The sequence below is a fragment of the Oncorhynchus mykiss genome, chromosome 17, assembly GCF_057628025.1.
Source record: "Oncorhynchus mykiss isolate SJ-2025 chromosome 17, ASM5762802v1, whole genome shotgun sequence".
Taxonomy (NCBI): domain Eukaryota; kingdom Metazoa; phylum Chordata; class Actinopteri; order Salmoniformes; family Salmonidae; genus Oncorhynchus; species Oncorhynchus mykiss.
Window position 1 is genome coordinate 32,321,529 of NC_143038.1, and position 11,300 is coordinate 32,332,828.

General features: G+C 41.5%; 1 protein-coding gene across 4 annotated transcripts in view; it reads right to left on the reverse strand.

Annotated features, from left to right (window-relative positions):
- rad54l2 (RAD54 like 2) overlaps positions 1-8,632 on the reverse strand; it is a 36,743-nt gene extending 28,111 nt beyond the window's left edge. For 2 of the 4 annotated variants that reach the window (XM_036950010.2, XM_036950012.2), the window contains exons 1-2: positions 8,289-8,632; positions 732-930 (exon numbers count right to left, since the gene is read on the reverse strand). In XM_036950010.2, coding sequence (XP_036805905.2) covers positions 732-876 — 145 coding nt within the window. In that variant the 5' untranslated portion in view covers positions 877-930; positions 8,289-8,632. Of the gene's footprint in view, positions 1-731; positions 931-2,479; positions 2,706-8,288 lie in introns of those variants that run through there. The other 2 variants (XM_036950011.2, XM_090205228.1) reach the window with 1 other exon arrangement.
- Between the last annotated feature and the right edge of the window lie 2,668 nt (positions 8,633-11,300).

Here is an 11,300-nt window from a genome sequence, read left to right on the forward strand (position 1 = left end):
GGCTGGAAGTCTCGTTACAGAAGCGGTCAACAAACCCTGAACCTGGACTCTCCTACCTGTTGCTCTAACACGCTCAAAACTGGTCCGTCTGGCAACGTGGGCCTTGGCGGATCAGACTCTCTCCGAGTGCCCGGCTCACTGCCCGACTCCCTCCCAAATGGCACCCTGCTCCCCATGTAAGTGCACTACTTTTGACCAGGTCCCCTGATGCAGGGCACTACGTAGGGAATAGCGTGCCAGACTTTGTAACTGACTGGTTGACTACATTAGATCGTATTTGAAATACAGACAGCCTATGTTTTGCATCAGACTTGACAAAAAAGAAAAGAAAACTAGTTGAATCACTTTTTCTTAGCAGCTGGCAGCTTTGCAACCATTGTTAAACTGAGACTTGGCGATATGACACTGCCACAAGCAGCAACATGAACTGAGAGTATTGCTGGTGAGAGCAATGCAAAACGATGCACTCGTACACAGTATCTGCGCACGTGCACGGTTCCCTCCGCTGCAATGTAAAAGCACGTAACAGCTGCGGCATTACAACAGCGTAGAAGTTTAGCCTGGCGCTTTCAGTTGACGCGGAAGGAAGCGCAACTCCGCTGTTCACAACGTGCACCCCCGACTTCAAGTCTTTAGATTGAATTAGAACCACTTCTAGAATGTCTTCTGTTCTGAACCAGTACTAATTGTGAGTATTAAGTCGGAGGCAAGACACCAGCCATGTCACTCACCGACTGCATCATCTTCATCATCCCCATCGTTGTCACCCTCATCTTCATCCTCAATCTCCTCCTCCTCCTCCTCCTCTTCCAGATCCTCGTCTTCGCTGTTAACGCTGGGGTCCAGGTCGCTTCCTGAGATGGCCTCTTCAGACATGACGTCCTGCAGGGCTCAGAGAGCATTACCTACACACATAGTCACTGGGAGTACCTGCAATAAAATACACATCACTTAAAGCCAACGGTCAAACAAAGCACAACAAAATGGAGACCCCCTTTAAAAATGGATAGTTCACCTCGGCTAAATCAAGGTAAGGAAACCAATATGTGGCCAATTCCACGGTAACAGAATCACACAGAGTCAGATTGGTATGCCAAACAACAACCATTGATTTCAAAGTTGAACTCCGTGCACAAGGACTACTTTACAAAAACACATTTACTGTAAAAACAGTGCAGATACGAAGTTCGGTAACAACATTTCTGCATAATCTCCCTCAGTTTTTTACGTGTCCACATTTTCCCAAAAACCTAGGCTAAATCAAGGTAAGGAAACCCTATCCCAACCCCATCCCAAAAACCTAGGCTAAATCAAGGTAAGGAAACCCTATCCCAACCCCATCCCAAAAACGGAAATATCTGCTGCGAATTAAAGATTCAACGATATCTGCAGAAAGAATGGGGTGTCAGCTATGACATACCGAGTTGAATTTTTTAAAATATATTTTGGTTATTGAACTACATTAAGCAAAGGAAGGAAAGGGGGGATACCTAGTAAGTTGTACAACAATGCATTCAACTGAAATGTGTCTTCCGCATTTAATCCAACCAAAATGAAGTGGATTTAAACCCGGTAACAGAATTACATCATGGGTCCCTGAGCTGTACTATACAGAAACTATGGATATGAATGTCATGGTGATGTACCCTGAAGATGAACACAAAAAGGTGGAAATATGCAATATCCTCCTTTGCATCTTTGGGTATTGGCATTATTACCAAATCTGAACCAATCATAGACGTCTATGTTTCTTTATGTTGAACCTGTATTTAACTAGGCAAGTCAGTTAAGGACAAATTATTATTTACAATGACGGCCGACCCCGGCCAAACCTGGATGACGCTGGGCCAATTGTGTGCCGCCCTATTGGACTCCCAATCACGGCCGGGTGTGATGCAGCCTGGATTCAGGTACTGAACCAGGTGAATGAACCAGGTACTGAAGTGACACCTTTTGCACTGAGATGCATTGTCTTAGACCACTGCGCCACTCCAGAGCCCTCAACAAGTTTGGACATCAAAGTACAGCACAGTAGAGCGCAGAAGAGTAGAGTACAGTAAAGTAGAGTTTAGTACAGTAGAGTTCAGCACAGTACAATACAGAACATAGTGTGCTCAACTTGTGTGTTCTACTGTGTACTGTACTGTACTCTAATTTTCTTTACTGTACTCCACTGTGCGGTATAACAAAACTCCGGTACCTTTTAGATACTAGAACATGAAAAATGGTTTGGTACTAGAATTCTTGTTACTTTCGGTACTTCTGTCAAATGTGTCTCACAGCTCAAGTCTGTACCAGCGCAGCCGACGTACCCCTTATAGCGCGAGCGCCTGCTCCACTTAGCCTGCATCGTGTTAGCTCCCCACTCACGCGGCACAGAAGTTAACACACTTGAATAACGCGACACGGCATTGTGAAACTGTTAATTGCTGTTTGCAAAACAATGTCCATACAGGCTAGTCTGGCTAGAACACTTTACCATGCAAGACGATACCGGTATCTTCCAGCTTTGTAGGCGAACTATCCTTGCTAGCTTACAGCTGAAGCAAACATCAATTCCCTACCCCAGTACTTTGTTCGCAAATCATTACGCTAAATATTCTGACTTCAAAGCTGATCGGCCTCTCACTCACGTCTCTCCCAAAGATGATCTATTGCCTCAGCTAACTGACTAGGGCTCCGACGGGCTGCTCCCCTCTTGCCTTGTGAATGACGTCATTACGGGTTAAAGAGACAACGCTCACTTTTATAAAAAATAAACTACTTCTATGCAAATTATGTTGAACAGTACAAGAAATTAAGTACCAAATTGAAGGGAAACTGATTTTTTTTTGTCATCTGTAGCCCCATGAAATCAGCCCAAAACAAGCTCAATAACTCAATGCATGCACACACTCACTCCTGTTGAATATGCATTCACCTGTATTGTGAATAGGCTTAGGCTTAGGCTACATCTTGACTTACCCAGTTCTTCAAGAAATATACCATTCAAATACAATTATTACCATTATCTTGTTATGTAGTTATATTGCTAAAATCTAAGTGAAATTGATTTGTGTAATTGATTCATTAATGCATACATGGCTGTCTCTGAAAAATGTCACAGAAAAAAAATATTGGTATTGAACTCAAAAGATGCCCACCGATTGAACAGAGGAGTAGATGAGTTTATCTGTCTGGACCAAATGCCATTCTGTGACTTTGGCTAATATGCATTTTTTTCCTTTCAACGGTATCGTTTTGGTATTGAGTATTGTGATACTAATCTGGTATGGAAGTAGAAAATGCTGGTATTGTGACAACACTACTGTACTCTACTGCAGTGTTTCCCAACCCTGGTCCTCCAGTATCCCCAACACTACACATTTGTATCATAACACTGGACAAGCACACCGGATTAAACTTGTCAACAAATCAGCAAGCCTTCCATGAGTTGAATGAGGTGTGTATGTCAAGGGCTACAATGAAACTGTACTGTTGGGGGTACTCGAGGTCCAGGGTTGGAAAACACTGCTCCACTGTCCAAACTTGTGAACCCAACTGTGGTTTGTGACTACTATGATTTCCCAATGTAATCAATTCAATTGTCAAAATTCCGTGACAAATTTTTCAGAAATAACAATTTTGAGTTTTATTCACTCAATTACTAAACAAAATTGATATCAGTAAAAACACTAACTAATTGATAGGGATAGCTGTACTTGTTGCTTCTGTGAACTTTCATTATCTTCCCTCGTCATGAGGATGTGGGTTTTTGGTAACGGCATTTCAAGGCACAAGGCAATGTTTCTTAAACTTCCAGAACTAAATATAAGTGTTGATATTAGTTGACAGGGGGTCTTCAAGTCAACATTATTTTGTTTTGATCTATTTCTAATACCTTTTAAATACTTTCTTTCTGGTAGTTGTTTTCTAAAACCATTTTTCCATCTGCTTGACCAAAAATCAGTCTGCTTATTCCTCATTTTTAGGATGGAAAACAGTGGAAAAATGTACATATGCCGTGATTTCAAAATATATATAAATAGACTCTTAGCTTTCATTTGATATGCTCCTATGAACTTCACATGTTGGTGCTCATGTTTTTATTTTTTTTACATGGAAATGCCCATGTAATTTTGGTGAACTCTCTCTTTCAGCTTGGCAAAGTGGGGAGAGTTTGATCTAGGGTATGAAATTACTATGTTGGGTAAAACAGGCTGGTTATTATCATCAATAAATCGATTCCTTTTGTACATTCATCATCTATGATAGAGGGATGCATGAAATAGAGCAGTACAGTAAAACAAACTGTCGTTGCTTTACCTTCGTCTTTCCTAAGGCACTCTCAAAGTATCAGAGAGAAAAAGAGGAAAGGGAGCTCTGTGAGTGTGTGTCGAAGTGTGAGTGTGTGAGTATGAGTGAATATGTGTGAGCGAGCGAGGCGGCAAGAGTGTGAGCGAGCTGGCCAATTACATAAGAGCTCAGTTACATAACAGGCCGTTGCAACTCAGACAGACTGTGTTAAACAGCAGGATATATAGGCTAACCCAAGACACACAGATTATAGTCGTCGCTCCCGTTTTCTCTCACCTCACATACAAAGGCCTGTACACTGTTCCTTCAGATGGTTATGCAACGACTGTAAGGTCTGAGTGTCACAAACCCCCCCGCCTCCCACACTGGCAGACAGGCTGCGTCCCCATTCTCCCAAGTGGGCACGTCCCTTCAGCCATCGCCTACACCGATCCTATGCTTTTCAATCTGAGGGGGAGATGTGTGCAAGTGCACACTTTTAGGAGAAGGGATGTCGTACCCAATGGCGAAGAAACATTTTCTCTCACTGCCTACTGTTCTCCTATTAATAACATACAGTTGAAGTGGTCGGCACATCGGTACATCGTAGATGTCTTCCCAGTTTTTTTGTAACATGTGTGGCGCAGCATTCAGCGTTTTTGTCCTCAAATGGAACTGTAATATACTTTTATTTGTCATTTCCCCCCCCCCCCCGCCAGCCAAGTTTTATCTGTAATATTGCGAAGAGAAACAAGTTCCCAATGGTACCTATGTGGGTTTGTACCATAAATGCTGAAACGTTAGCCAGGTAAACAAAACCAAAGCACAGGTTGCTGTCAGACCTTGTCCTGGTGTTTCCTTTGGAAAAATGTGTAGCAGTGAGGGGAAAAGGTAATTGGAAACTGAGAAGCTGAGTTCTGGTGGCTTACTACTCCAAATTGAATGAAAATGAAATTACGCTGACACCTTTTAAAATATAATTTCCATCTCCAGAAATGAGTCCAATAATATATTGGTAAAATTTATTTGACATATTGGCCCATGCATATATTACCAGGTATGCTATTAGCAATAAGCATAATCACCCGAGAACCCAACTGATGCAGCATAGTGGCTACAAATAAATACAGTAGGCAACCCCATGCTTCAGCCTATCTGCATTTACCCTATTGGGCTAATCATTAGATCGATCCCAAATTAGGTACTTTAACTAGTTAGCATACTAGTGTTGAAATGTATGTCCCAAAAAACTTAAACACAGTGACTATATGTAGAAAAAAATCTGTTAGGGTAACTTGGGGTAATATGCCCAATCTGTACTTGTCACAGAACCCACTTCATGTCACCATTTTCCCCTCCAACACTTTCCCAGGTTGCCACTACTCTTGCTCAACTAAAAATGTAGTCTGTCTCATTACAATTTAAGTCACTCCCCCAAAAATATTTTGAGGTTGGGTGGCGGTTTACACCAAGGTTGCCGCTGTTAACTCTGGGCCTATTCAGACGTTGAGAAATAAATAAAGTAGGAATAGAGATCTGGAATCCAAGCCAACTACGTAAATAGATAAACTATCTACTATGGGGTAGTCTGATTTTTCTATTAATTTGTTGTTTTGTTTTCAGAGGAAAATTAAAAGTGGACTGTTTTATCATCTTCAGTGCGCCTTGGTAGAAATATTTTTTTCATGTTCCATATTTTTTGGGCATGGTGGCGATTTTGCGATGGCTCGACACCACATAAATGACTGCAGCGGAAAACAGCCTTGTCAGCAGGAACAGCACCATTTAGTGGTCAGAACCTGGTAATATCAAGATGTAGGATGGGACATAAACCTAAAAACTTCAATGACTAATTTCTCTGAACGGGGGGGCTACAAAAGTCACTGAGAATAAATTACATAGGATGAAGAAACAATAATCTGAGCCGCAGCTCAAACCGGCTGTGTGAATGTGCCATCGTGCATAAATGTATTTTGTCACCCCACACCAAACGCGATCATGACACGCAAGTTAAAATATCAAAACAAACTCTGAACCAATTACATTAATTTGGGGACAGGTCGAAAAGCATTAAACCTTTATGGAAATTTAGCTAGCTAGCTTGCACTTGCTAGCTAATTTGTCCTATTTAGATAGCTTGTTGTTGTAAGCAAATTTGTCCTGGGATATAAACATTGAGTTGTTATTTTACCTGAAATGTACAAGGTCCTCTACTCTGACAATGAATCCACACATAAAACGGTCAACCGAATCGTTTCTAGTCATCTCTCTTCCTAGGCTTTTTCTTCTCTTGACTTTATATTGTGATTGGCAACTTTCATAAATTAGGTGCATTACTGCCACAGAACTTGTTCGTCTTTCAGTCACCCACGTGGTATTACCAATGAAGAGAAGGCACATGGGTACCTGCTTCTATAAACCAATGAGGAGATGGGAGAGGCAGGACTTGCAGCGCGATCTGCATCAGAAATAGAACTGACTTCTATTTTAGCCCTTGGCAGCGCAGACGCTCGTTGGTGCAATAATTAAATAATATAGATTTCTATTTTGCGATGCGAGCAGTGTAGTCAGCCTGTAATTACTTATCAGATATAGAGAACTGATACTGATGTTGGGTTGGGATTGTTGTGGGGGGTCGTTTGACCATTTCTTTTGATTCCTCATGTCTTAGTCACTGTTAGAAAAAAATGTCTCTCCAAATCAGATGTTAGGTACTATTATTTATTATATGAATCCTATTCATTTAAATGGTCAATTTGGGTGCAATCAATTAGCTTAATTTCTCAGAGATCAAAATATTTCAACAAAATAATGTTGCAGGAATGCTAATCGTATCTGTGTCTAACTACAGAAACGATTTCAGAACAATCTGAGATGGTAGGGGTGATAGCTTGCTGAAATGACATGGAACGACCCACATGCATGTCCAGCATCAAATATGACCACAACACTGAGCAGCATGTGATGTGGATGATATACCCCTTCTCACCTGCAACTCCCAAGGGCAAATCAATATCAACCCCTGTGTATATTTTTTTTGCGTTCTGTTGACATTTCAATGTGTCAAATGTTAAATCATAGGACATGAAGATGTTGTTGCACCTTGGCGTGATACTTTTGTGTTACTTGAATTTCGGAGAAGAAAAAAAAAGATGTCACACTTTTGGTATTGCACCACAATAACATGGAAAAGACAGTTCAGGAATATATCTGAGACTGAGATTTTGTTTCCAAACAACAATGGCAATATTCCTGCTAATTAATATAATATGGATGCCAACATTAACCTCTGTCACTCCCTCTCTCACACACAAACACAATTGAGCAATTATAGCGCAGTGTTACAGGAAATGCTAAATGCAAGAGATAATAACCAACTCTAGCTTCTGTATGTAGCCATCACGTGCAACCATAAACAGGTAGATATCTAGCTAGAATAGGGGCGCATCATTAGCAAATACCTAGCTGGCTTAAAGTTACTTGTCGTTTTCTACCTTGTGCCCATCATTAAATATGTCATTATTAACTCGCGAAAATCAACATAATAGCTACTGTTATTAGGACACTAACTAGCCGGATATTGAGATGTTGGCTTATTAAAACGCTCATCTGATATTAAATATTGCTAAGAGATGCTGTTGCTAACGTAGCTAGCTACGCGTCTGGCTATAAACAGATCACAATCCAAGATAATGTATTTTACGCTAGCTAGCTAGCTTAGCTAATTTGTTACAATTAGTTAGCTAACAGCAGTTAGCTCGTTCAACGAGTTTCCATAAATTAACAGACGAGTCGTACCAAACACAGCCTGCTAACGTTAGCTAGCTCGTGCGTGTTTGAGCAGCTAGCTAGCTTGTTGTTAGTGCGCTAGCGTCATGTTACCATACACTCGCTGTTTTCAGCCAACGTCTATTGTCCAGAGGATGGCTAATCAAGAAATCCCCTTATGTAACATTGTAAGACTGAAACTAAAATGAAATTCGAGTCAAAAAGTTGTCAAACTATGTACTTACATTTTGCATTCCCTTGGGAAATCGAATTGATGATATGCTTATGATTAATACATTATTCTTTTTACAAACTGTATTTTTTTTATTTCCCCCCTCACTGTTTCTTCAAGGGTAACAGTAACACGGTTCCCCTGCACAGATGGAAAAACAACTCGCTAGAAGTCGGTTCCCGAAGGCACACTCGAATGACAAAAACTGTTTATAAGAAGCCAAAAACTGCTATCAGTAAAGGTTAAAAAAAAAATCATATTAGATTTTAGTTTATGCTGTACGCGCCAACACTAATTCATTAAGTTAATAGCATAGAAATTAGAGCATGTAATTGTTATATTAATGCACATCACGACAAAGTATGTTATGGCACCATCTGCTGGTGTAGTCTTGAGGTTAATACGGAGCTGTGCTGTGACAAGTGGGATGCACTATTGAACGCAACATCCTGAGAGGTTCGTGCTGATTGTAAGAAGATTGTGTCAGCCGGTTAAATGTTGTCCCTTGACAAGGCAAGAACAATGTGTAATGCAGGAGAAGTGCAGTAATCTCATAAGGAGCGTTATACTTGGAATACGGAGGAGGAATGGAGGGAAAAGAGAGGGAGAGGAGGTCTAAGAGAGAGAGTGAGGAAGAGGGTGAGCTTGAGTCAGTTGAAAAAAGAGATGGTTTGTTAAATAAGAATGGTAGAAAGTGTAAGCAGAGAGAGTTGAAGACAGGAGGAGAAATATAAGTGAATGAGGGCGATGTATTGGAGGTGGTAGGTATGGTGAAGTTCTCGGAGCTCGAGGCTTGCACCACCGTAGGAGTGAAGTTTTTGGAAAAAGTGGATCCTTGACTTTTGGCTGATCCATTTGAGGTTTCATGGTGGGTGCTGTGCTTTTTCAGAGTTGGATGCTCTGGAATTGGTGAGGGTAACCAGAAGTGATATTGTGATAATTGTATGTGTTCCTGCTGGTCAGAGGGAGCAGGCGCTCCGTGTTAAAAGAATGGAGCCAAGATATGTGAATTATTTTGCTCTCAAGAAAAGGGCGCCATTGAGTGGAGTGATTACTGGGGTTGCGGTAAATGTGAAAGCTGACCAACCGAAAGGGGAAGATTCCCGGGGGTTGTGATGCTCGTCGTTTGGTGCTTAGCAGGCAGGGTGACATGAGTGGAGAAACAGAGTTTTGATGTTGAGTCTTTGCCCCATAAAGTGATGTTAGGATATATAAGTTATCCTGTATGAGCTTTTATGCCGACTACATTACGTTGTTACAGGTGTCAAGCGTATGGGCATGTGGCAGTAGTGTGTAGGAAGGAGGTTCCTATGTGTGCAGAAGGGCATGAGACAAATGTATGTGTAGAATTGGGGAAAGTCGTGGTTTGTGTTAATTGTGGGGGTGCGAGAGAAGCAGGTTGAGGTTTCCAGGGTTAGAGTAGTGCAGAAGTTGTCATATGCTGAGGTAGTGAAGAAAGTAGAGTAAGATGGGTCCTGGCCCCTTACGCTAAGTCTGAATTTGTTCTGCTAGGTGACCTAAACTGGGACATGCTTAAACCACCTGAACAAGTCCTAAAGCAATGGGACTCCCTAAATCTTTCCCAGATTATTACCAATCCCACAAGGTATGACTCCAAACACTCAGAAAAGGCTACTCTCCTCGATGTTATCCTCACAAATAATCCTGATAGGTGTCAGTCTGGTGTTTTCTGTAATGACCTTAGTGATCGCTGTTTTACAGCTTGTGTTGGTAATGGCTGCTCAGTGAAATGACCTGTCCTGATTTGTCATAGACGCTTGCTAAAAAACTTAAATGAGCAAGCCTTCCTTCATGAACTAGCCTCTGTAAAATGGTATAGAATCAACTTGATCCTGTCGAAGATGCTTGGACCGTCTTTTTTTATATTTTCAGTGGTATTGTTAACAAACACGCCCCCATAAAGAAAATGAGAATTAAAAACAGGTTCAGCCCCTGGTTCGACTGTGATCTGGCAGAGTTACTCCGCCTCAAGAATTGTATTTGACGAAACGCTCGGCACACACATAGTCAGGCTGACTGGCTCTCGTTCAGGCAAATGAAAAATAAGTGCACTCAGGCTATCTGGAAGGCCAACGTTAGTTACTTTAAGGAGCAGTTCTCTCTCTGTGGGTCTAACCCCAAGAAGTTCTGGAAAACGGTTAAAGACCTGGAGAATAAACCCTTGATGATGTGGTTGTTACTGACAAGAAGCACATGACTGAGCTCTTTAATCACCACTTCATTAAGTTAGGATTCATATTTGACTCAGCCATGCCTCCTTGCCAGTCCAACATTTCCTCATCTCCCACCCCTTATAATGAGACTATCCCTGATCCTTCTCTGTATTTTCACCCTGCTACAAAGTTTCTCCCTGCAGGCAGTCACTGAGTCTGAGGTGCTAAAGGAGCCCCTTAAACTTGACTCAAAAAAACATCTGGCTCAGATGGTTTAGACTCTTTCTTCTTTAAGGTTGCTGCCCCTATCATTTCCAAGCCCATCTCCGACCTTTTTAACCTGTCTCTTCTTTCTGGGGAGGTTCCCATTTCTTGGAAGGCAGCCACAGTTTGTACTTTATTTAAAGACGGAGATCAATCTGATCCTAACTGTTTATCCCTGTTTATCAAAAGTGTTGGAAAAACTTAATAATCAACTGACTGGCTTTCTTGATGTCTATAGTATTCTCTTGGGTATGCAATCTGGTTTCCGCTCAGGTTATGGATGTCACTGCAACCTTAAAGGTCCTCAATGATGTCACCATTGCCCTCGATTCTAAGCAATGTTGTGCTGCTATTTGTATTAACTTGGCCAAAGCTTTTGATACGGTAAACCATTTAATTCTTGTGAGCCAGCTACGGAGTATTGGTGTCTCTGAGGGGTCTTTGGCCTGATTTGCTAACTACCTCTCTCAAAGAGTGCAGTGTGTAAAGTCTGAAATTCTTCTGTCTCAGCCACTGCCTGTCACCAAGGGAGTACCCTAAGGCTCGATCCTAGGCCCTACACTCTTCTTAATTTACATCAACAACAT